Genomic DNA, 27,504 nt, shown 5'->3' on the forward strand with positions numbered 1-27,504 from the left:
TAACATATAAATGCATTCAAATTTAAATCTAATGGCTCCAAAATATACAAACACCTACAATTATTAATTTGCTTGTGTAAAAAAAGTTCTGTAATGCCAGTATCCTTAATTCATTGTTAGTCTTATTAATAGGTAGTAGTATATTAGTGGTAGTAGTAGAAGTAGTAGTAGTATTGCTGTTGCTGTTGGAGGTTGATGATGATCATTTTGTCATGCTTAAATATGATAAAGGTCACATGGGTCGTACATTACCTGCAAACACTGGGCACAGGGGGCAGGAATGCACCAAATACAGGGTGTTGCTCTATTGCAGGGCACACACTATAACACACCAAACACACCAATGCATTCTAATTTAAATCTAATGGCTACAATAATTCTTTGCTTGTGTTAAAAAAAGTTCTATAATGTCATTTCACTTTGAAGTACTCTTAATTAATTGTTAGTCTTATTATTAGGTAGTAAAGTAAAAAATGCAAATGGGACTACTAAAATATTAACATATTTAAAACACAATGGGGAACCATCAGGGCTCTCTGTGGCATGATTTTCTAAAAAATATGATGCTCTAAAAAACAGAGCAGGTATTATTTAGGTGGTGTTAGTGTGTGTTGTGCTGGTATGAGTGGATCAGAGCAGCACTGCTGGAGTTTTTAAATACCGTGTCCACTCACTATCCACTTACTGTCCACTCTATTAGACACTCTGACCTAGTTGGTCCACCTTGTAGATGTAAAGTCAAGGACGATCACTCATCTATTGCTGCTGTTTGAGCTGGTCATCTTCTAGACCTTCATCAGTGGGGTGGATTTTTCCTACTTCAGTATATTAATTTAAATAAACCGCGTTCCGCTGACAGAACAGGTCTGCGCAGTTTTGCAGATTTGCGCAGATCTGCGCCGTGATGACGCCCCAGAACGGATAAACGGATTCTCTTTTCTAATTGGCCAGCTCTCTCTGTAACAAGGAAGCAGTGTTGAAAATGGCGGCGCTCAGGAGGGAGACAGTTGCAGTGCTTGTATTAATATTTATCAGTTTATATACCGCGTGTAAATGCAACGATGATAAAAAACCGAGCGATTCAGTTTTAGAGTCTAAAATAGAACAAAGCGTGCAGAGATCTGATACGCAGCAGCAGGTACACGAGAAATCAGATGATGACAGTGAGAGGGATCAGGGAGAGGATCAGCAGTGGCAGGAAACTCAGATGGACGTGAATGAAGCTGATAGTGATCAAACAACTGATGATGAATCGGGGAGGATCGATGCTGCAGAAGACAGCACATCATACACAGCACCACCTGCTAAAGACCAGTTTCAGGAGGAGCTGGTGATCCGACCTCTCCATTCAGGAGATATTTATGCTAGTTTCCAGTTCCGCACACTGTGGGACTCGGATTTTCTACAAGAAGGAAAGAAAGGTTGTACAGACCCATTATACACTATACACTGATCAGCCATAACATTAAAACCACCTCCTTGTTTCTACACACACTGTCAATTTTATCAGCTCCACTTACCATATAGAAGCACTTTGTAGTTCTACAATTACTGACTGTAGTCCATCTGTTTCTCTGCATACTTTTTTTAGCCTGTTTTCATGCTGTTCTTCAATGGTCAGGACCCCCACAGGACCACCACAGAGCAGGTATTATTTAGGTGGTGGAACATTCTCAGCACTGCAGTAGTGTTGGTATGAGTGGATCAGACACGGCAGCGCTGCTGGAGTTTTAAATACCGTGTCCACGCACTGTCCACTCTATTAGACACTCCTACCTAGCTGGTCCACCTTGTAGATGTAAAGTCAGAGCCGATCACTCATCTATTGCTGCTGTTTGAGTTGGTCATCTTCTAGACCTTCATCAGTGGTCACAGGACGCTGCCCACGGGGCGCTGTTGGCTGGATGTTTTTGGTTGGTGGACTATTCTTAGTCCATCAGGGACAGTGAGGTGTTTAAAAACTCCATCAGCATTGCTGTGTCTGATCCACTCATACCAGCACAACACACACTAACACACCACCACCATGTCAGTGTCACTGCAGTGCTGAGAATGATCCACCACCTAAATAATACCTACTCTGTGGTGGTCCTGACCATTGAAGAACAGGGTGAAAGCAGGCTAACAAAGCATGCAGAGAAACAGATGGACTACAGTCAGTAATTGTACAACTACAAAGTGCTTCTATATGGTAAGTGGAGCTGATAAAAGTGTAGTGTAGAAACAAGGAGGTGGTTTTAATGTTATGGCTGATCAGTGTATATTGCTTATCCCTTTGATCTCTTTCTTAAACTAAGAACAAGTGCTCTCTACTTTTAATGAAATTACAATAATCAAAACAAGTTAATCAATCATCCGATTGTAATTAGGGAGATATTTTGACCCCAATACCTTTATTAGGATTTTAACGCCATTTTTTCGCACTTTGGTTACATTCATGACAGAAGCGGTAGTTACCCGTTACATGAGATTCATAAGTTTACAAGGTTAATGTCAAAATTCACACAGAAAGGACCTGGACCGCCCCACCTAGGGGTTCGAACCCAGGACCTTCTTGCTGTGAGGCGACAGTGCTACCCACTGTGCCACCCTGACCTATACTTAAATGGTCTTTGGTCACTCAAACCATTCTCATAACAGTGTGTGCGGCCATTAAAGACAGACATCCTCTTCCAGGCAGATTCTTTTTTCTTTGTATGTGTCCCCCTTGGATGGGACAGTGGCTTGGTGAGAATTTGCATGTTCTCCCCATGTCTACGTGGGTTTCCTCCGGGAGCTCTGGTTTCCTCCCACAGTCCAAAGACATGCAGTCAGGTTAATCGGAGACACAAAATTTGTGTGTCCCTGGACCCTGTCCAAGGTGTTTCCTAGCTTTCACCCAGTGAATTGCACCCATTGTGACCCTGACCAGGATAATGTGGTGGTAAAACAGACTAAATAAAAAGAAGTTTTTTTTCTTTTAATGATTTTTTTGATGAAAGGTAGCATTATGTTATGTGCTTTCTGTGTGGAGTTTGCATGTTCTCCATGTGTCTCCACGTTTCCTTCCACAGTCCACAGACATGCAATTGAGGTGATTGGAGACACTAAATTGTCCATGACTGTGTTTGACATTAAAAGGCTTAAGATGATTTATCATGTGTAACCAGTAACTACCTGTCCTGTCATGAATGTAACCAAAGTGTGTAAAACATGACTTTAAAACCCTAATAAATAAAAAAAATGTATTCTCCCATTTTCATTGATAATTTTCTAATTTACAATACTTAACAATTTCCTTGTTTTATAAATGCAAATGTACTTATGAAACAAAAAAGTCCAATAGTGCATACTAATTATGGTAAAGTGGGTACCAATCACATTATGTTAATTTGGCTGAAATTATATACACATTTATATATACACAAAGGTTTGAACATCAGTCTGATGCAGACAAAACCAATTATACCCACATGTTTACATAGATCTGTTTCATAAGTCAACATCAACTCAGAACTTGATACTTGCCCAGAATTTTAGCTCAGTACTCCACTGCTAATCCTTGACATCTGTGTTTTATTAAAATAAATCATTTTTTTATTTTTCTTAAATCTTTTGCCTGGCAGTTTCCCACTATCGTCTTTTCCCGAAGTCCCTGGGCCAGGTGCTGTCCAAATTTTCGGTGCAAGAGCTGCATATCTCCTTCACACAGGGCTACTGGAGGACCATGCACTGGGGGCAGCCGTTCATTCCTTCTCCTCCCGGAGCCGAGCTCTGGGTCTGGTTCCACAACAGCGTCAAAAAGTAAGTAGTAATGATGGGCATTTTATGAATAATTAATGCATTGTGGGTTTTTTTTTCTTATGGCCCAAGGTTTTTCATGAGGTAGTTGGATATCCCATTGCAGTCAGTAATTAAATACAAATGATATTAAAATAAGAGTGACCTCTCTGTGATATTTACTGCTATAACAACAACTACACTTCTGAGGAGGCTTTTCACAAGTGTATGAAGTATGTCTGGGAGAATTTGTGCCCATTTAGTCAAGAGCATTCATATGGCTTGGCACTGATGTTGGTCAAGAAAGCTGTAATTGATGTCCCAGTTCATATCGAAGCTGTTCAGTGGGGCTGAAGTCAGGACTCTGTGCAGGCGATTTTAGTTTTTCTTCATGACTTTATAGACCTTGTTTTTGTGCTCAGGGGCGCAGTCTTGTTGGAACAGGAAAGGGCCTTCCACAAACTGTTGCTGCAGTTGAAAGCATATAATTTCCTTTATATAACTGATTTATTTATTATAATTGCTGCAATTGTTGTGGCTGGAGCACATGAATTAAAAAATTAAAAGGGGTGTCCTATTACTTTTGCTCATATATAGTATATATTATATATTAGGGGTCACTACTGCTTATCTTGGCACAGTTTAACGCCCTTTCTGACACAAACCTGACAGCAGCACTGACAAGTGTACCCCCCGATGGGTAGGCTGTTTTGGCCACAACCCCACCAAACTCAATCCAGACACTAGCCAATTATGTCCGTGCAGACGCCGAATCTCAGCAGTTGTGGGCTAGCGTATTTTACCGCTGCGCCATCCAAGTGCCATATTTTTAGGCATTATTAAGGGTGGCATGGTGGCTCGGTGGGTAGCACTGTCACCTCACAGCAAGAAGGTCCTGGGTTCCATTCCCTGGGTCCTTTCTTGATGGAGTTTGCATGTTCTCCCCTTGTCTGCGTCGGTTTCCTCCCACAGTTCAAAGACATGCAAGTGAGGTAAACTAGAGAAAAACATTAAAGTGAACTGATGAATCTTGTGTAACCAGTAACTACCTGTCCTGTCATGAATGTAATCAAAGTGTTAAACATGACGTTAAAATCCTAATAAAAATAAAAATAAAAAAAGGCATTACTTAAGAAAACAAAATATAATATAATATTTACTAATAATATTTAATTTAATAATGTAATTTTACTCTTTGTTTTTTCAGTGTGGATGAGAACTGGAAGGAGCTCACTAATGTGCTGTCAGGCATCTTCTGTGCCTCCCTTAATTTTATCGACTCGACCAATACGGTGGAGCCTAGTGCCTCTTTTAAACCCCTGGGACTGAGAAATGGTATGTTATTGTTGTATTTTTTAATCTAGTTGCTTTCAACCCATTTTCTACCAGTTAAGTTATCTAGAAATAAGTTTAGTCTCCTATACATCAACTTACCTGAATTGATGAGGGCTAAGATAATCTTTGTGAGTTTCCAATGACTGACAGTAGCCCATCGGTTGCTCTGTACACTTTGTCTCCCCCTTGTGGTTGACCGTTGTCAGCACTGCAATGACGTTAATGTGGTAAAACATGAAAGCGTGTGTTGATCTGGTGTCAGGTGCAGCAGTGTTGTTGGGGTTTTAAACAATGTGTTTACTTACTGGCCACTTCTTGTAGTGTTTTATTATTGGACACGTTCTGATCACAGAATCTTGATGGCTTTATATTTTTGGTAGAAACTAGGGATGCATCAATACCATTTTTTCCCAACCGAGTACGAGTACAAGTACATGTATTTTTGTACTTGCCGATACCAATACCAATACCTATTTAGAATACCGTTTTTATTTTAAACAAAAACACGTGAGAAGTGACGAGAAGTTTAATGATACCACGTCCAAAAATGCACGTCAACAAGTGAGTGATCAAAGTGTTTGTGCGCTGATGTGATGAAATCAAGGAGGAAAAATAAATGAATCTGAGTGGATTTGGCAACACGAATAGCATGGATTGTTCTGTAGTGAGTTGGAGGTTAATAAATATTTTTGCAATGTTGGTGTTTTGTTGTTATGTTTTGTAGAGAACGATCAGGTCAGAAATACTGTAAAACGTGTGTGTGTGCCGGTGTATTCTGATATAAACTATATTATCCCCCTGTCCCACCTGTTTACACTCCTCTCCTGCGTTTCCCCTCACACCGTATCCTACGTTCTCATTGGCTGTTCGACATGTCACTCATTCCCAGTCGCACGTCTCAGATCAGATATCTGACGTGCTAGAAAACTCGATCCGGTCGGCGAGCGCTCGGTGAGCCGGTCCGATCGAGTTGTTGGATAGTTCACACTTAGCGATCGAGAGACGAGTTTTGATCGGCAAGTGAACGCCGAGTTGCTCCCGAGCCGGCAAATCTAGCGCCGACCAGTCGCCAAGCAGAAATCAGGGCAAAAATCGTGTAGTGTGAACTAGGCATAATGCAGCAACGTGCACTAGGTACACGGTATCGGATGTTTAGTATCGGAGCCTCGTTTGCGAGTACGAGTACAAGTTAATGAGCGCGGTATCAGGCCAATACCCGATACCAGTATTGGTACTCATGCATCTCTAGTAGAAACACTATTCCCCTCTCCATCATTGTCACCCATGCCACTTGTGTGCCACTCATGTGGCAGCTGTATGTGTTTGTGTGCTCGCTTGCTGTTTTTCTTTGTCCAGTTACTGACCATCGCTTCCTACGCTACGCCACACTCCCGCGTGAAATCGTCTGTACAGAAAACCTGACCCCTTGGAAGAAGCTTCTGCCTTGTGGCTCCAAGGTGATTAGTGTTGCTTTATATCTTTACATTTCATTCAGTAATTGTTCTGCAGGTGTTCAGTGTTGTTGGTCTAAAATTAGCAAGTCTTGGCAGCTGAATAATTATAATGTACAATTATAAAAAAAAATTACATTCTGTAAAATTTAAGGTAGTCCACCTTGCAATGTACAGAAGTTAAAGAACCTGCTGGTAGTGTCCTGGCATCAGATATCACAGGACTCCTTTAGCTGTCCTGTGGAGTTCATGTGTCAGGGGGTCATCAGTGTGCATATGGTACAGTGCAAAATCTTAGGCCACCACTAGCTTTGTTTGTTTGTTTTTATTAAGCTATTTTTCCCTTTTTTCTTTCAATTTAATGTAGCCAATCTGTTGCTGGGGACCCCGATGGTGTCCAAGTAGGGTATATATTTGCCTTCCTCCGACACGTGCACAGTTCACAAATCCCTTCTTACTCTCCCATACTTTGGTGGAATTGCGCAGGAGGTTGGTCTCGCACACGGAGAGCCATGCACCAATCTCTGTGCTTCCTCCACTTCCGTACAAGCACTCTAGGCAACCGAGGTCCTTACACAGCGTTGATAACCCCCACCCCTTATTAGTCTGGTCTTTTCCACCCAGCAGACTAGAGGCCAATTTTTATCTGCTACAGGCACTTGCCAATTTTGTCTGCTAGGGGGCACCCAGCTGACCGGTAGCAGAGCTGGGGTGTTATAGCGGAATATCCTGCTGCGCCAGTCAATTTAACTTCTACAACACGTGTATGTAATGCTCGAGCATGTCTTGCACAAACCTGGTTCACAGCAGTCAAAGTAGTACGACAAATACAGATGTTAGCAATGACATTATTAAGGGTTCCATTTCACTTAGGTTTACAAGAGCAGAGTTCCTGCTATTGCTCAAGTTTAAGGAAAGATCACCCTAAATACGTGCCACTTTAGTAAATATATATAATTTGTTCATGTTAAACCACTAGGTCAGCAATCCCCAACCTTTTTTGCACCACGGACCAGTTTCATATAAGATATCATTTTTACGGACTGGCGGAGCAGGAGGATTTAAAATAAAATGATAACTCGAGCATAATAAAAAACACAAAGTGCATAACAATACTACTCACCAATAATAAGAAATCAGTGGGAACCCTGAGACATTTGTTTTTTGCTAGTTTGTGGGATTAATTATTTGGTATCACGTGACTGAAATAGGTATGTGTTAAACGCATCAAGAAGAACAGACGGCCTCTTTCAGAGTGTGATTGTCAATAAAACAGAAAAAATAAATGATTCATTCTTTCTGTGCGGCCCGGTAATAAATGTACCAGTCCATGGCCCACTGATCTAGGTGGGTTCATAACTTCTGCTGTTTGTTCTTTGTTTGTATGTAGGCAGGTCTAGCAGTGCTGCTAAAGTCTGAGAAGCTTTTCCACAGTAGTTTCCACTCAGAGGGTGTACATATCAGACCTGTTTGTAAGGTAGGACCCTTTCATCCTCTAATAAAATTTTTATTGAATACAAATAACATGCCACAGATTTGAAAATAAAAGCCAAATTCAACTCAAAATTAAAACAATTAGTAGACACTTTTGTGTAAGTTAAGCAAAACGAGGTATAAGGCATAACAAAGCCACAATGTAATGTTCCCATATGTGACCTCAGGGGCCACTTTGGAAAACAAATCCCATACATACTGGACTATAATTATTGCTTCCTGATTTACTAAAGAAGCGATTGGTTTTTCTCCTGCATCAATGTCTTTTTAGGATTCTAAGTGTACAAGCACTGCATGGGAACTGAGACAGACCCTCAATGTGGTGTTTGATCTCTACACTTCTGGACAGGGCAAAAAAGGTAAGGCAAACTAAATTTGATCCTTCTGTTTTTTATTAATGAATTTTCTCCCAATTTTAATATAGCCGACCAGTCTTCCGCTGCTGGAGACTCTGATCACGTCAGAAGGGGTATATCTGCCTGACACGGACTCCCTCCGACACATGCAGAGTGCACCGACCTCTTCCTATTTGCCCACTTGCCCATGTGGATTTGCACATGATGCCAGTCTTGCGTACAAAGAGTCACAAGGGGCGGCACGGTGACTAAGTGGGTAGCACTGTCGTATCACAGCAAGAAGGTCCTGGGTTCAATCCTCAGGTGAGGTGGTCCGGGCCCTTTCTGTGTGGAGTTTGCATGTTCTCTCCGTATCTGTATGGGTTTCCTCCGGGTGCTCCGGTTTCCTCCCTCAGTCCATGCAAGACATGCAAGTGAGGTCAGAGTCAGAGTCAGAGTCAGAGAGGTTTTATTGTCATTTCAGCTACATACAAGTACATATTGAAACGAAACAGCGTTCCTCTAGGATCACGGTGTAACACGGTACAAAAAGTGCAAGACAAAACAGTGCAAATACAACAATAATACAAAAAATCCTATAATAAATAACTACAAAAGATATTCCTAATTATCCCTAATCTAAACAAGTAATTAGAACACAGGACTAAAGACAAGTGTTAGTACATGATGGTGAATAGATGGTACAATGGTTCATGAGGTAGTGACATGTTGTACATTAGCAGCGTAAAATTGGCAATGCAGATAAGGTGCCTAAAAAAGTAGATATGGTGCAAAATACAAGTAAGGTGCAGAAATTATTGTGCATTTCCAGGAGGTGTGCAAAAATACAAGTAACATAGTCAAAAATGCAAGTAACAGTCAATACAGATCAGTGTGTGGCAGCAGAAAATTTCCGGAGGAAATTGTTATAGTACTGAGTTGAGGAGTCTGATTGCTTGAGGGATAAAACTGTTACACAGTCTGGTTGTGTTAGTCCGGATGCTGCGGTATCGTCTCCCAGACGGGAGCAGAGTAAAAAGTCCATGTGATGGATGGGTTGGATCGTCCACAATGCTGAGAGCTTTGCGGATGCAGCGGGTGTTAAAAATGTCCGTGAGAGATGGAAGAGCGACCCCGATGATCTTTTCAGCTGTCCTCACTACTCGCTGGAGAGTCTTACGGTCCGACGCAGTACAATTTCCGAACCAGACAGTGATGCAGCCGCTCAGGATGCTCTCGATTGTTCCTCTGTAGAACGTGGTGAGAATGGGGGGTGGCAGATGAGCTTTCCTCAGTCTTCTCAAAAAGTAGAGACGCTGCTGGGCTTTCTTGGTGATGGAACTGGTGTTAAGGGTCCAGGTGAGATTCTCCTCCAGATGAACACCGAGAAATTTGGTGCTCTTGACGATCTCAACAGATGAGCCGTCGATGTGCAGTGGGGAGTGGTCCCTTAGTGTCTTTCTAAAGTCAATGACCATCTCTTTGGTTTTATCCACATTCAGAGACAGGTTGTTGACTTGGCACCAGTTCGTTAGATGTTGTACCTCCTCTCTGTACGCTGACTCATCGTTGTTGCTGATGAGTCCCACCACAGTTGTGTCGTCTGCAAACTTAACGATGGAATTCGAGCTGTGCATTGCTGTACAGTCGTGCGTAAGCAGAGTAAACAGCAGTGGACTGAGCACACAGCCTCAGTCCACTGAGGTGAGTAGGAGACACTAGGTTGTCCAAGACTGTGTTCGATATAACCTTGTGAACTGATTAACCTTGTGTAATGAGTGACTATCGTTCCTGTCATGAATGTAACCAAAGTGTAAAACATGACTTTAAAATCCTAATAAACAAACAATAATAAATAAACTGTACAGGCACCTCGGGCTACTAACCAGGGTCCTTAAACACCACCTTGTATTCCGGCTTTTCCCACCCAGCAGACTTAGTGGCCAAATTTTCTCTAACTCTGGGAGTTTAGAATCCCAACACTGGTGCACTAGCAGACTATCCCGCTGTGCCACCTGGGTGCCACTTTGATCCTTTTTTTAAAGTGATTGTGTGTACAATGCAAATACATTATATCATAATATCAGAGGGGCATTGTCACCCCACAGCAAGAAGGTCCTGGGTTTGATTCCCAGGTGGAGCGGTCCGGGCCTTTCTGTGTGGAGTTTGCATGTTTTCCCCTTGTCTGTGTGGGTTTCCTCCAGGAGCTCCGGTTTCCTCCCACAGTCCAAAGACATGCAAGTGAGGTGAATTGGAGATACAAAATTGTCCGTGGCTGTGTTTGACATTAAAACTTGTGAACTGATGAATCTTGTGTAACCAGTAACTACCTGTCCTGTCATGAATGTAACCAAAGTCCTAATCCTAATAAATAAATATCATAATATCAAAGCCTAATTGTTAAACTTTTTATCTCACAGAGTGGTCTCTCTTCAAGATGTTCTCTCGTACTGTGACCGAGGCTTGCCCTCTAGCATCTTCTAGCAAAATCTATGTGGATATCACAGACAACCCAGAGGTAAAGTTTATAGCTGCTTGTAGTTTGCCTTCTTGTAGTAATACTGTAATACTGTGGATTTAGAATGCACCCATGCAAACTTTGGGAAGATGGGACATTTAGTTAAATGCAATATAAACTAGAATCTGTGATCAGTTCAGTCTTTTGAACCTTTATTTTACTGACAAGAGTACAAAAAAAGTCCAGTGTTTTTGCTTAACTTATTTGTATTTGTTAATATAAATACATTTGGAATTTGATGCCTGCAACACACTCAAAGTTTTTACCACTGTTACGTTCATATTAATTACATCTTGTAATCGCCTGGGAACGAAAAGTACTGTCTAAAACAGACTAATTGCTAACTCTTGCTAAAAACAGACTGGATTATCCTTTTTGTCATTGCCACAGAGAACTGGACATCCATTTTTCCTGAAAATATAAGGGGCGGCACGGTGGCTAAGTGGGTAGCACTGTCGCCTCACAGCAAGAAGGTCCTGGGTTCAATCCCGGGCCGGGTCCTTTCTGTGTGGAGTTTGCATGTTCTCCCCGTGTCTGTGTGGGTTTTCTTCTGGGTGCTCCGGTTTCCTTCCACAGTCCAAAGACTGAGATACAAAGAGATACAAAATTGTCCCTAACTGTGTTTAATATAACCTGTGTATAATAATACTTGTTTGACGTATATTGGCTCTTATTTTTTTTAAGTGTTAATGTGGACAGTGATGGCTTAGTTGTGAAGGTTCTGCTTTAACAATTTGATGTTCATGAACTAGGCTTTGATGTTCAAATCCTGGCTGTGCTAAGCTACAACTGTTGGACCCTTAAGTATGTCACCTAAGCCTCAGCTGTTCAGATAAATTGTTAAACTGATTGGATTGTGTTGTAGCCTAGTGGTTAAGGTACTGGCCTAGTAATCCAACGGTTGCTGGCTCAAGCCCCACCACTGCCACTGCTGTTGTTAACACTGAATTGCGTAGACAATTTACTGTCACAGTACTGTAAGTCGCCTTGGATAAAAGCGTCTGCCCTTGCAGGCCATGACCATATAACAATGCTGGTTGACTATCAGAATCTTCTATATTTCTATCGAACCATTAAATATCTGGTATTTTTATGTATTTGTTTGGGACTGTTCTGATATTATCAACCCTAATTATCTATTAAAAGTAATTATGTGTGCCTTTCTGAGGGTAGATGCTTTTCCCCACTATGCGGACGCTTTGTTGTCTGCCTTTCAGGTCTCAGTGATGCCTAGTTCACATTACAAGATTTTTGCCCTGATTTTCGCTCGGCGCTTGATTTTCCGGGTCGGGAGCAACTCAGCGTTCGCTCGGCGATCAAAACTCGGCTCTCGATCGCTAAGTGTGAACTATCCAACAACTCGATCCGACCGGCTCGTCGACCGCTCGGCGACTGGATCGAGTTTTCTAGCACGTCAGATATCTGATCTCAGATGTGCGACTGCGAATGAGTGGCATGTCGAACAGCCAATGAGAACGCAGGATACAGCGTGAGGGGAAACGCAAGAGACGAGTGGTACAGGGGCTTAATTAATATAGTTTATATCAGGATACACCGGCACACACACACGTTTTACAGTATTTCTGACTTGATCGTCCTCTACAAAACATAACACCCACGCTGCATTGCAAAATTATTAATTAACCTCCAACTTACTACAGAACAAGCCATATACTGTTCGTGTTGCCAAATCCACTCATTCATTTATTTTTCTTCTTTGATTTCATCACATCAGCGCACAAACTTTGATCTCTCGCTATTTGTTGACGTGCATTTTTGGACGTGGTATCATTAAACTTCTCGTCACTTCTCACGTGTGTTTTAAAAAAAGAAAAGAAAAAAAGGGAGACCAGAGAAGCTCGTCTGCGATTCCAGTTGGTGATGGATCGTGTAGTGTGAAACCCCCTATCGCCGATCAGTCGTGTAGTGTGAAATATACACTGACTGAAAGACTCCCGGGTGCAAGAGATTCAGTCGTGTAGTGTGAACTGTACAGCGACCTGACGACTTGGAAAGTCGTGTAGTGTGAACTTGGCATAAAGGTGTCTTAGCCTCAAGACCCTCAAGACCATAATATCCCATTTTCAGACATCCCAAGTCTCCCGGAAGTTCCTGGAGTCTCCCGCTTATACATAGAGGCTCCCTGATGCCCGCAAGTCAGATAAAATCTCCCGGAATCTAGAACGAGCGGCCAAGAGCGCACACACACGCGCACGCAGGCGACACAGACTTTTTTCCCCGATCGCGTATTAAATCCATTATCTGATATACAATCTAGCGCACTGTGTAGGGAACATAAATCCGTTATCTGATATACTATTTAGTGCACTATGTAGGGAACATAATTATGTAATACACTATCTAGTGCACTATGTAAGGAACACAAATCATCATCTAGTTATACTTTCTAGTGCACTATGTAGTGAATATAAATGCGTTATCTAATACACTATCTAGTGCACTATAAAGGGAACATAAACCAATTGTCTAATTCACTATCTAGTGCACTACGTAGGGAACATAAATTTATATCTAAAATACTATCTAGTGCACTATGTAGGGAACATAAATCCGTTAACTAATACGCTACCTAAAGTATTATGTAAGAAACATAAGTCTATTATCTAGTACACTATCTAGTGCACTAAGTAAGGAACATAAATTCTTTTTTAATATACAATCGAGTGCACTATGTAGGGAACATAAATCTATTATCTTTCACACTATCTAGTGCACTATGTAGTACACATTAATGTGTTTGTAACGCGAACAGTTAGCTTAGTAGCTCAGTTAGCAGCTCCTAAAAGTTCTGTTATCACCCATATCCTTTGGTGTGTGCGAGAGGTTTTTTAGCTTATTTATTTATTTATTTTTATATATTTTTTGAGGTCCGGGTCCGGGGGTACCTCCCTGAAATGAGTTTTTGCAACTTAGGATGTCTGCATTTTACATTTTATAACTGATTAACCGTTTATTAAAATGGATAAATAAATTAGTTGTTCAGTTGTGTAATTGTGTTATTTGCCCAACAGGAGGAGCTGTTTAGCTTGAGTCCAGCCACCCCAATCCTCAACACGTCCATTGTGCTCGGAGATCGCAGGACTTATGCAGTGTATGATCTGACCAGAACAGAGACCTTTGGTCAGCTGCGGTCTCTCAATCCTCTATTGCGCTGGAAAGGGGATGGTGGTAAGTAAAAGCATCTAATGCTTAGTTCCTTATAAGTTTCTGGAATACATCAGTCACACTTGCTTTCATATCAAGCCAAATTATTTAAAAATTCCAAACTGGATGTCTTACCATTTTTACCCTACTGTAAAAGACATGCAATATGTAGAAATTTTGTCAAGGTTGTCCTTGACGCTCGCTCTGGCTGCACGCTTTCTGTCTGCTCTCCGCTTGCTTTTAGTTTTTAGTTATTTTAGTTATTTTAGTTATTTTTTATCTTTTATTTCTAAAATATAGAGCTCAATTAGCAGACACCGACAATAGATCGGCTGGAAAGGCACAGAATTACAGAAATACATTACAGAAATACATTAAACTAGACATTTAGTTAACAGAGTGTTCCACTAGCCGTCAGACTAAAAAACTCTGGCACAGTTATCAGGACTACCATGGCTCCTATCACTACAGCGGGTTCTTCGTGCTGCTCCAACTGCTACAGACTTCTACGGAAAATCGCTGTGCTGGAGACAAAAATGCTCACAATCCTACCTGGAACGGAGAGGAGAAATGGTTCCAGATCACTCGAGGGTGAGTCAAAATCTAACACAGAACAACCAGCTAAACTAAGGCTGGACAGCTTAACAGACTTCCCGAAGCTTGACAGAAGTCAATCAAAACAGGGGAACAGAAACGAGCCATGTGAGAGAATAAGTCGGTGGCACAAACTTGGAGCAAAACCAAAAGCACAAAAGCAGCAGGTGGCTGTCTTAATGTCTTCCACGCCAGACTGCTCATCATGGGCTCGGAAAGCTAAAACTATTCCAAAAGCTAGCACAATTGCACCCCGTGGGAAAATAGCAGGGTCGCAACAAAAACCGATCCCTTTGCTGAATCGTTTTGAACCGCTCAGAAATCTGATCGAGGTTACCCCCAGTGGTAATGGTAACGAATCAAAACCAGCGAAGCTGACTATAAAAGGGGTCTCAAAGCGGGCTAGCAAAAACACAAGGCTGATTAAGCAGAGGCCCTCGCCTGACGCAGAGAACGCGCTGAAAACTCTGATCGTCGGTGACTCTGCCATCAAGAATATAGGCAGCAGATCAATGCTAACATGCTGTCTCCCGAATGTGACTGTCTCGGAATTAAATGAGGAACTTCCCAACATTCTCTCCCAGCATGGAGCGATCGACCGAATTATTCTGCACGTGGGCAGAAGTGACATTCGCAGAGAGGAGTCAGAAATCTTAAAGAACAACTTCACTGAACTGTTTAATACACTTGAGAAGCTGACTGCTCAGAAGTTCATCAGTGGACCTCTCCCAGCCCGAGGATCTAATATGTTTTCACGGCTACTCAACCTCAACACGTGGCTAAGCAGAACCTGCAGTTTGAAAGGTTTGGATTATATTGACAATTTTAATCTATTCTGGGGGCGCAGAGAATTTTTTTACCCAGATGGCACCCACCTAAGCAAGACTGGAGTGAAGGCACTAAAGGACAACCTCCATTTTGCTCTTCGCCACCCATCTGCTTCTTGGACTGACTCGACACAATACGTGCATCCTCAACCTCCCTCACCTGCCTTCAACCATGAAGGGCCATCAAACATACAATCCCCATCACTGGAGAACACATCTCAGGCTGAGTTTCTGACTCTTGATGAAAGCTATTACGACCTTCATCATCAGGCAGTGACACAGCAGTCAACAGCAGAGACATCACAGTCATCCTCCAATTTCTCTCTCTCAACAACATCACCTCCACATATGGATTTCACAGAGAAAATGGAGAAACTGGTGTGTGTTGGGACTAAATTCTCACACTCCATCTCAGCCAGTCCACAGGTTTCACCCAAAAAGCCCAGGGCACCCCCCCCCCCCCCCCCCCCCCCCCGTGCTCTGAGGCCACTTCAGCACCGTCAGCAGCAGCCTTGTACTTCATCTCTTCTGGCTGTACAGAGTTCAGAATGTTCAGCGAGTGCTACTGATAGTGGCTGCAGAATACAAAACAATGATAACTCGTTGTGATGTGTTCAGGGTCCTTGCTATAGCAGATATGATACTGTCAACAGTTTGGAGAGTAAGCTTGGACCCAGTATGCCTGAAATGTTTTCTATTCCTGTGTTGATTAGAAATAGAAAGAATAGAACGCATTCAGCATATCAAGTCAACCAGTCTAACCTCTTACCTGTACCATGACAACCTTGGGCTGCCCCAGGGGCTCCTGTGGTTCCTTTAAAGCTAGCTCTGCTTAATATTAGATCTCTAGCCAACAAATCATTTTTAGTGAATGACATAATTCTATCCTACAGTTTAGATTTTCTGTTTCTAACTGAAACATGGTTAGCAGAAGGCAGCAGTGCTACTGTTCTTAATGAAACAGCACCAGCAAACTTCAGTTCTATGAATGTGTGTCGAAGTGGTAGGAAAGGTGGAGGAGTAGCTGCCTTATTTAAATATGTATTCCAGTGCAAAGAGACTGTGCTTGGCAATTTTATGTCTTTTGAATACCTCTGTTTTATTTTGAAGGGTACTCCCAAAATTTTATTTTTAACCATTTATAAACCTCCAAGATACTCTGCACATTTTATAGATGAATTTGCTGAACTACTGTCAGTTATCTCCACTGAGTACAGCTTCTTCATCATAACTGGGGATTTTAACATCCACTTAGATAATAACAAGGACAATAACACCAAATAACTTTTTGGTCTTTTTGACACGTTTGGTCTATTGCAACATGTGAAAGGGCCTACACATACTCGAGGGCACACTCTGGATCTAGTTATTTCTAAAGGTCTTAACATTTCTTCTGTTATGGTCAAGGACTTGGCCCTCTCTGATCATTTTTGTGTCTTCTTTGAAATGCTGATCACTCCAGATGCTCAAACTAGCTCTGTTTCTGTTAAGAAAAGGTGCATAAATGAAAGTACTAGTTCACAGTTTATGGAGGCCATAGCTATATCACCAACTTTAATTGCAGAGTCAGTTGATGAACTCCTGGATAACTTTAATGTGAAAATATTGACTGTCATGGATGTGGTTGCCCCGGTAAAAGTCATGAAAACGTTGAGCAAACAGAAAGCACCATGGCGTAACACAATGATGGTAATAGCTCTGAAAAGAGAATGCAGGAGAGCTGAACGTAAGTGGAGGAAAACTAAACTTCAAATCCACTATGATCTCTATAAGCAAAGCCTTTGTAGTTTTAACTCGGAGTTATGCAGGGCTAGACAGCTGCACTTCTCTAAGATCATTAACAGGAACATCAACAACACCCGCACTCTATTCAACGTGGTCGACAAGCTTACAAATCCTCCAAAACGGATCACAACAGAACTTCTGTCCACAGAGAAATGTAATGAATTTGCTCATTTCTTCTGTGAAAAAATCAAAACTATTAGACTGACCATCAACGTCACTCAGTCAAACGATGAAACCATGCCGCCCCTACAGACACCTAAAAATAACATGACTATTATGTCACAATTTAATACAATAGACCAAAATAGACTGAACAGTTCAGCATCTTAAATCATCGACATGTTGTCTCAACATGCTGCCATCTGAATTTTTTAGAACTATTTTTAACTCTGTAAAAACTGATTTGCAACAAATAGTTAATGGCTCACTAGCATCAGGCGTTTTCCCAAAGTCACTGAAAACAGCTGCCATTAAGCCACTCCTAAAAAAGAGAACTCTGGATGCGTCTGTGTTAAACAACTACAGGCCGATCTCAAATCTTCCTTTCATAGCTAAGATCATTGAGAAAGTTGTTTACAATCAAGTCAGCAGTTTTTTGAATTCCAGTGGTTATTTTGACAAATTTCAGTCAGGCTTTCGAGCTCACCACAGCACTGAAACGGCTCTCATAAAAGTGTTAAATGATCTACGGCTGAATACTGACTCGGGTAACAAGTTCTGGTTTTACTGGATCTTAGTGCTGCCTTTGACACTGTAGATCATAGAATACTGCTGGATAGGTTGGAAAACTGTGTTGAACTTTCCGGAACAGTCCTTAATTGGTTCAGGTCTTATTTAGAAGACCGGAGTTACTTCGTCACTATTGGCAGCTGTGAATCTGACATGGTGGCTATGACATGTGGAATCCCCCAGGGATCAGTTCTCGGACCTCTTCTGTTCAATCTTTATATGCTGCCATTAGGCCAAATGCTACAGGCTAACAACATTGATTACCATAGTTATGCAGATGACACACAGATATATCTGGCTCTCTCACCAGATGATTACAGCCCAATAGATTCACTGTGTCAGTGTCTGGAGGACATCAATAACTGGATGAGCCAGAATTTTTTACAGTTAAATAAGGACAAAACAGAGATTGTGGTGTTTGGCAGCAAAGAAAAGAGGTCTAGGGTCAGTGAGCACCTCAGTTCCCGGGCTCTAAAAACCAAAGACCAAGTCCGAAATCTTGGCGTTCTAATAGACTCAGATCTTACATTCACCAGCCATATTAAAACCATCACCAAAACAGCCTTCTACCATCTTAGAAATATAGCCGAAATCAAGGGTCTAGTGTGCCAACAAGACCTAGAGAAGCTGATCCATGCTTTTATCTCCAGTAGGGTGGACTATTGTAATGGTCTCTTAACTGGACTTCCCAAAAAGACCATTAAACAGTTACAGCTCATTCAGAACGCTGCTGCTAGAGTTTTAACTAAGACGAAGAGAACTGAGCACATCACTCCAGTTCTAAAATCTCTACACTGGCTTCCGGTTAGTTACAGAATAGAATTTAAAGTGCTGCTACTGGTCTATAAATCACTGAATGGGTTCGGCCCAGAATACATCTCAGATATGTTTAGAGAATATAAACCCAGTAGATCTCTTAGATCCATGGACTCAGGTCAGCTAGTTGAGCTCAGAGTCCAAACTAAACATGGTGAAGCAGCATTTAGCTGTTGGGCTGCATATAACTGGAACAGACTGCCAGGAGATATTAGATGTACCTTAAATGTAGAAATGTTTAAATCCAGGTTAAAAACTTTTCTTTTTTCTTGTGCCTATGATTGAGCTCGAAATTTTTGCTATTAATTATTTGCAGTTACCCAGTTGCATTATGCTTCCTCTCTACTGATGCCGATCCCCACCCTGATTGAGGAGAGCGAGACTGACACACGCCCCCTCCGACACATGTGCAGTAGTCGACCACATCTTTTTAGCTGCACGAGGCGAGTTGATACGCAAATCAGTTTTGTGTACGTAGAGCCACACCCATTATTCCTCAACTCTGTGCAGGTGCCATCAATTAGCCAGCAGAGATAATTGCTTCAGTTATGAGGAGTCCCTATCCGGCTTTTCCCACACTGTATGAACAACAGCCAGTCATTGCTCATGTAGGCACCCAGTCCATCCGGATGGCAGAGCTGAGTTTCAAACCGACGGCACAGGTTGTAGAGACACACTGTACTATACAGTCTCTATACAATTCCACCTGATGTAAAGAAGTGGCCTGCAACATCACACGAGTCAGAAGTCCATCTAAGTTTAATAGTCAGATTTTCTCTCATCATCTGTTGCAGGGGACATGCTGCGTCCACTGCTTCACGCAGAGCGCTATGTGGCAGGATTTGGACTTCAGACTGGCGAGATACACACACTGATCTATAATAACCATCCATACAGGGCTTTCCCTGTGCTTCTGCTAGAGTCTGTGCCCTGGTATTTACGACTCTACATTCACACCCTTACTGTAATCAGCAAGTCTCATGAGAACAAACCAAGTAAGTACCGCTGATTTCATACACAAATTGTGTTTATACAATACACAAATAACTATTTTATTTATTACTATCCACTAATTTAGTTTTGGTGCCACTCATTGCCATCAGAAGTTAATCAGAAGGATTAAATGCATTGCAATTTGCATTTTATGTCAAAAGCATTATTAATAAGTTTTCACTTTGTGAAGTTTTGCTTTGTGTCCTTTATTTTAGGCTACATTCACTACCAGCCTTCTAAAGACCGCCTGCGTCCTCATCTCCTCGAGATGCTTATACAGTTGCCCCCTCATTCAGTCACTGAGGTGAAAGTGGAGTTTGAGAGAGCTCTGCTGAAATGGACAGAATACACTCCAGATCCTAATCACGGTTTCTATGTCGGGTAGGACTTTTTCTGCGTTGTTTTTTTAAGCACTTTGTGTTTTTATACAATGTTGTGTTCATACGGAGACACAGTTCTTACCTTACGTTCAGACTGGCAGTGAAGGAACCAGATGAAGTGACCTGCTGTCGTTCATTTTTAATTAGTGCTGGCGAGTTACAGCGAGGGTGGCACGGTGGGTAGCACTGTCGCTTCACAGCAAGAAGATCCTGGGTTCGATCCCCAGGCGGAGCGGTCAGGGTCCTTTCTGTGCGGAGTTTGCATGTTCTCCCCGTGTCTGCGTGGGTTTCCTCCCACAGTCCAAAAACATGCAGCCAGGTTAATTGAAGACACTGAATTGCACTATAGGTGAATGGATGTGTATCTGCCCTGCGATGGACTGGCGCCCCATACAGGGTGTTACTGTGTGCCTTGCACCCATTGAAAAGCTGGGATAGGCTCCAGCCCCCCTGCGACCCTAATTGGATCAGCGGTTAGGAAAGGGCAGTGATAGCTCAGTGGTTAAGGTACTGGACTAGTAAACAGAAGGTTGACGGTTCAAGCCCCGCACCACCAAATTCGTCTGCTGTAGGCACTGCTGATTGTGCCTGCTAGGGGACGCCTAGCCGACCGGTAGAAGAGCTGAGATTCGAACTCTGAACGTTTATAATCCCAGCGCTGGTGCTCTAGTTTATAATCCCAGCGCTTGGTGCTCTTTTCCATTTTAGCATAATTGTGCCCCGGGGCTTAAATCAAGGTTCATTTAGAATGGGTAGAGCTCCCGTGGCCTTTACAGTTCCCTGACCTCAACTCTATACAAGACCTTTAGAATGAAGTGGAATTTCAATTTGAAGCCAGGCCTTGTCCAACATCAGTGTCTGACCTTACAAATGCCCTTTTGAGTGAATGGGCACGATTTCCCCACAGAGACCAAAATCTTCCCAGAGGAGTGAAGGCCCATATTCCATATTTATGCCAATGGATTTGTAGTGGGACACCACAGCTCATGTTTGAGTGTCCACGTACTTATACCGATCAGCCATAACATTAAAACCACCTCCTGGTTTCTACACTCACTGTCCATTTTATTAGCTCCACTTACCATATAGGAGCACTTTGAAGTTCTACAATTACTGACTGTAGTCCATTTAGTTCTCTACATACCTTTTTAACCTGCTTTCACCCTGTTCTTCAATGGTCTTGACCACCACAGAGCAGGTATTATTTAGGTGGTGGATCATTCTCAGCACTGCAGTGACAATGACATGGTGGTGGTGTGTTAGTGTGTGTTGTGCTGGTATGAGTGGATCAGACACAGCAGTGCTGCTGGAGTTTTTAAATACCGTGTCCACTCACTGTTCACTCTATTAGACACTCCTACCTAGTTGGTCCACCTTGTAGATGTAAAGTCAGAGACGATCGCTCATCTATTGCTGATGTTTGAGTTGGTCATCTTCTAGAACTTCATCAGTGGTCACAGGACCCCTCACTACTATTTTTGGTTGGTGGACTATTCTCAGTCCAGCAGTGACAGTGAGGTGTTTAAAAACTCCATCAGCACTGCTGTGTCTTATCCACTCATACCAGCACAACACACACTAACACACCACCACCATGTCAGTGTCACTGCAGTGCTGAGAATGATCCACCACCTATGGGGATCCTGTCCATTGAGGAACAGCATGAAAGGGGGCTAAAAATTGTGTAGAGAAATAGTTGGACTACAGTCAGTAATTGTAGAACTACAAAGTGCTCCTATATGGTAAGTGGAGCTGATAAAATGGACAGAGAGTGTAGAAACAAGGAGGTGGTCCTAATGTTATGCCTGTTTGGTGTATAATTAACTTCCAGATTTTGTTTTAACAATGCCAAAGATACAGAAAACTTTTCACCTGTAATGTAAACAAAGGTTAATAGTGTGATATGCTGCTTGTTTGATTTACAAAGAAGAATTGTGAAAAGAAGCATTTTCTTATATATATACATATATACTGTATATATATATATATATATATATATATATATATATATATATATACATATATACAGTGTATCACAAAAGTGAGTACACCGCTCACATTTCTGCAAATATTTCATTATATCTTTTCATGGGACAACACTATAGACATGAAACTTGGATATAACTTAGAGTAGTCAGTGTACAGCTTGTATAGCAGTGTAGATTTACTGTCTTCTGAAAATAACTCAACACACAGCCATTAATGTCTAAATAGCTGGCAACATAAGTGAGTACACCCCACAGTGAACATGTCCAAATTGTGCCCAAATGTGTCATTGTCCCTCCCTGGTGTCATGTGTCAAGGTCCCAGGTGTAAATGGGGAGCAGGGCTGTTAAATTTGGTGTTTTGGGTACAATTCTCTCATACTGGCCACTGGATATTCAACATGGCACCTCATGGCAAAGAACTCTCTGAGGATGTGAGAAATAGAATTGTTGCTCTCCACAAAGATGGCCTGGGCTATAAGAAGATTGCTAACACCCTGAAACTGAGCTACAGCATGGTGGCCAAGGTCATACAGCGGTTTTCCAGGACAGGTTCCACTCGGAACAGGCTTCGCCAGGGTCGACCAAAGAAGTTGAGTCCACGTGTTCGGCGTCATATCCAGAGGTTGGCTTTAAAAAATAGACACATGAGTGCTGCCAGCATTGCTGCAGAGGTTGAAGACGTGGGAGGTCAGCCTGTCAGTGCTCAGACCATACGCCGCACACTGCATCAACTCGGTCTGCATGGTCGTCATCCCAGAAGGAAGCTGACGCACAAGAAAGCCCGCAAACAGTTTGCTGAAGACAAGCAGTCCAAGAACATGGATTACTGGAATGCCCTGTGGTCTGACGAGACCAAGATAAACTTGTTTGGCTCAGATGGTGTCCAGCATGTGTGGCGGCGCCCTGGTGAGAAGTACCAAGACAACCGTATCTTGCCTACAGTCAAGCATGGTGGTGGTAGCATCATGGTCTTGGGCTGCATGAGTGTTGCTGGCACTGGGGAGCTGCAGTTCATTGAGGGAAACATGAATTCCAACATGTACTGTGACATTCTGAAACAGAGCATGATCCCCTCCCTTCGAAAACTGGGCCTCATGGCAGTTTTCCAACAGGATAACGACCCCAAACACAACCTCCAAGATGACAACTGCCTTGCTGAGGAAGCTGTAGGTAAAGGTGATGGACTAAACCCAATTGAGCACCTGTGGCGCATCCTCAAGTGGAAGGTGGAGGAGTTCAAGGTGTCTAACATCCACCAGCTCCGTGATGTCATCATGGAGGAGTGGAAGAGGATTCCAGTAGCAACCTGTGCAGCTCTGGTGAATTCCATGCCCAGGAGGGTTAAGGCAGTGCTGGATAATAATGGTGGTCACACAAAATATTGACACTTTGGGCACAATTTGGACATGTTCACTGTGGGATGTATTCACTTATGTTGCCAGCCATTTAGACATTATTGGCTGTGTGTTGAGTTATTTTTAGAAGACAGTAAATCTACACTGCTATACAAGTTGTACACTGACTACTCTAAGTTATATCCAAGTTTTATTTCTATAGTGTTGTCCCATGAAAAGATATAATAAAATATTTGCAGAAATGTGAGGGGTGTACTCACTTTTGTGATACACTGTACAGTGTATCACAAAAGTGAGTACACCCCTCACATTTCTGCAGATATTTAAGTATATCTTTTCATGGGACAACACTGACAAAATGACACTTTGACACAATGAAAAGTAGTCTGTGTGCAGCTTATATAACAGTGTAAATTTACTCTTCCCTCAAAATAACTCAATATACAGCCATTAATGTCTAAACCACCGGCAACAAAAGTGAGTACACCCCTAAGAGACTACACCCCTAAATGTCCAAATTGAGCACTGCTTGTCATTTTCCCTCCAAAATGTCATGTGATTTGTTAGTGTTACTAGGTCTCAGGTGTGCATAGGGAGCAGGTGTGTTCAATTTAGTAGTACAGCTCTCACACTCTCTCATACTGGTCACTGAAAGTTCCAACATGGCACCTCATGGCAAAGAACTCTCTGAGGATCTTAAAAGACGAATTGTTGCACTACATGAAGATGGCCAAGGCTACAAGAAGATTGCCAACACCCTGAAACTGAGCTGCAGCACAGTGGCCAAGATTATCCAGCGTTTTAAAAGAGCAGGGTCCACTCAGAACAGACCTCGCGTTGGTCGTCCAAAGAAGCTGAGTGCACGTGCTCAGCGTCACATCCAACTGCTGTCTTTGAAAGATAGGTGCAGGAGTGCTGTCAGCATTGCTGCAGAGATTGAAAAGGTGGGGGGTCAGCCTGTCAGTGCTCAGACCATACGCCGCACACTACATCAAATTGGTCTGCATGGCTGTCACCCCAGAAGGAAGCCTCTTCTGAAGTCTCTACACAAGAAAGCCTGCAAACAGTTTGCTGAAGACATGTCAACAAAGGACATGGATTACTGGAACCATGTCCTATGGTCTGATGAGACCAAGATTAATTTGTTTGGTTCAGATGGTCTCAAGCATGTGTGGCGGCAATCAGGTGAGGAGTACAAAGATAAGTGCGTCATGCCTACAGTCAAGCATGGTGGTGGGAATGCCATGGTCTGGGGCTGCATGAGTGCAGCAGGTGTTGGGGAGTTACATTTCATTGAGGGACACATGAACTCCAATATGTACTGTGAAATACTGAAGCAGAGCATGATCCCCTCCCTCCGGAAACTGGGTCGCAGGGCAGTGTTCCAGCATGATAATGACCCCAAACACACCTCTAAGACGACCACTGCTTTACTGAAGAGGGTAAAGGTGATGGACTGGCCAAGCATGTCTCCAGACCTAAACCCAATAGAACATCTTTGGGGCATCCTCAAGCGGAAGGTGGAGGAGCGCAAAGTCTCGAATATCCGCCAGCTCCGTGATGTCGTCATGGAGGAGTGGAAAAGCATTCCAGTGGCAACCTGTGAAGCTCTGGTAAACTCCATGCCCAGGAGAGTTAAGGCAGTTCTGGGAAATAATGGTGGCCACACAAAATATTGACACTTCAGGAACTTTCACTAAGGGGTGTACTCACTTTTGTTGCCGGTGGTTTAGACATTAATGGCTGTATATTGAGTTATTTTGAGGGAAGAATAAATTGACACTGTTATATAAGCTGCACACAGACTACTTTTCATTGTGTCAAAGTGTCATTTTGTCAGTGTTGTCCCATGAAAAGATATACTTAAATATCTGCAGAAATGTGAGGGGTGTACTCACTTTTGTGATACACTGTATATGTATGTATATGTATATAAAGTGTTGACTCTAGGACTAAATTTGTTTTATCACCAAAGAAACCCTTTTTTTACTATTTTTTTTTTATTATTTTTTTTTTACATTTAACTATGACTAGCACTTACAATAGTACAAAAGTTTTCATTCTTGACCTAATCTTTATTAAAATGATTAAAAGTGTTTAATGGCTTTAATGTTGTGATTTTTATCCCCAGATCCTCTGTGATTAGTGCTCTTGTGCCAAGTGTCGTTGCCATGGACACCACCACCACTCTGGAGCAACCTCTCTTCAGCTCCTTGTAAGTACCAGCATGGTGTTTTTGAATGGCTAGAATTTTAAATGTAATTATTAATAAATTTTGAAACTTATATAAACTCTAGAGGAGTGCAGAAAATTGGGGTGAGGCTCTCTGTACGCGAAGCCGAGCTCACGTGCAAATTCACCTAAGTATGATAGAATAAGAAGGGATTGGTGGACTGTGCAGACATTGGAGAGAGAGAAGGTCAGGCAAATATACACCCTCCTTGGAGGCCATCAGGGTCCCTAGCAGTGGATTGGCTACACTAAATTGGGAGAAAAAGTGGGAAAAATGCATAGAAAAGTTCAGTTTACTTTATGATTAATTCCCAAATTCACCCACAAGAAGTATGTGTGAATATGGGAATAATTCAGTTTAATTTATTGTATTTCTTCCTACAAGCTGAGGAATTGAAACTACACGGTTGGAGCAGAGTATGACTGGTGGTGTTTAAAATCTGTGTCTATGAAAAACAAACTTTCTGTATTGTTTTTCGCTTTACCTTCCCAGCTTCCACACTAAGGAGGAGTCGAGTTACTTTGTGCGCTTGTACACCGAGCCATTGCTGGTCAATTTGCCCACGCCGGATTTCAGTATGCCCTACAACGTGATCTGCCTGACCTGCACGGTGGTGGCCGTGGCCTACGGCTCTTTCTACAACCTGCTGACCCGCACGTTTCAAGTGCAGGAGCCAAGCCCACCGCTCGCTAAACGCCTGGCCAACGTCATCCGCCGCATACGCGGGGTGCCGCCTCTCTGAAGGACGCAAATCTAACTTTTTGAAGGTTTGTCTACTTGAAAAGGAGGTACAAATGAACAAAGAGCTGAGGTCTCAGGGGTGTTTAAGGGGACAGTGTTTTGGGGTTGCCTGATAATTTTAACTCGGCTGCGAAGAAAGGAACTTGGAAGAATAACCATGAACCTTTTGTTAGTTTTGGGGGGGGGTTTGTTAACACTGGCTTGGATTTGGCGCATGAGGAATTTATTTAAATCTGATATTACGGGGGAAAGACACTTGAAGTGGAGAGAAATATGAAACCCATTTGATTGATATCATATGGGCCACAGCATTACTAACTCTCCTGCTTAGCAAGTCCAGTGAAATCTACCATTATGCTGCACTGATGTTATATTTAACAAGAATTGATTTGAGTACTAGGCTGCTTTCTTAAAACAAGGCTTTAAATTGTGAACTATTTGGAAAAGTATTAAGCAGACAAGCAAAAGCAAAAGATCAGTAATTTCCCTGCACTTATTTATACAGTTTTTTTTATGTTGTAAATAAGAACTTGGCTGTATTTATTGTTTCCACACAATAAATTTATGCAACCAGTCACATCACATTCTCACAGAACAGTTTGTTCATCCAGAGCTGCTGTTTTTGGCCACATGTAACTCACAGTCTTGATTGAATTATACTGTTTACCATATAAACCAGATTTCATCTTGGTGTACTGCCGGAAAGATCTTACAACATGGGTGTCTATGGATTTTAGGAATTTAAAGTCTTAATACAGTAACAAGGCTTTTCATGTCATTTTCATTGATTTATCCTGGGCAGTGTTGTGACAGGTCCGGTACCACAGGGAAACACTCAGCACAAGGCAGGAATATTCTGGACAGAGTGTAGAATCAACACAGATATAATTGGCAATGTCTGAAGGACACCCTGTGTACATCCCTGGCTGGCAGATAGCACCACTGAGGTTTGAACCCAGGTCTCAGCAGTGGTTGGCTAGCGAAAGGAAGGGGATGGGGATGTTAA

The 27,504-nt window shown here is 42.3% G+C and overlaps 1 protein-coding gene across 1 annotated transcript; it reads left to right on the forward strand.

Annotated features, from left to right (window-relative positions):
• The first annotated feature begins 982 nt into the window (after positions 1–982).
• On the forward strand, positions 983–27,077 carry pigt (phosphatidylinositol glycan anchor biosynthesis, class T). Its single transcript, XM_063015585.1, has 12 exons — positions 983–1,421; positions 3,606–3,783; positions 4,967–5,094; positions 6,451–6,551; positions 7,936–8,022; positions 8,311–8,398; positions 10,795–10,892; positions 13,925–14,081; positions 19,603–19,803; positions 20,017–20,182; positions 25,656–25,739; positions 26,250–27,077. The coding sequence occupies exons 1-12, from the start codon at positions 983–985 to the stop codon at positions 26,497–26,499; spliced, it is 1,977 nt and encodes a 658-aa protein (XP_062871655.1). The 3' UTR covers positions 26,500–27,077.
• The last annotated feature ends 427 nt before the right edge of the window (positions 27,078–27,504 follow it).

The sequence above is a fragment of the Trichomycterus rosablanca genome, chromosome 19, assembly GCF_030014385.1.
Source record: "Trichomycterus rosablanca isolate fTriRos1 chromosome 19, fTriRos1.hap1, whole genome shotgun sequence".
NCBI lineage: Eukaryota > Metazoa > Chordata > Actinopteri > Siluriformes > Trichomycteridae > Trichomycterus > Trichomycterus rosablanca.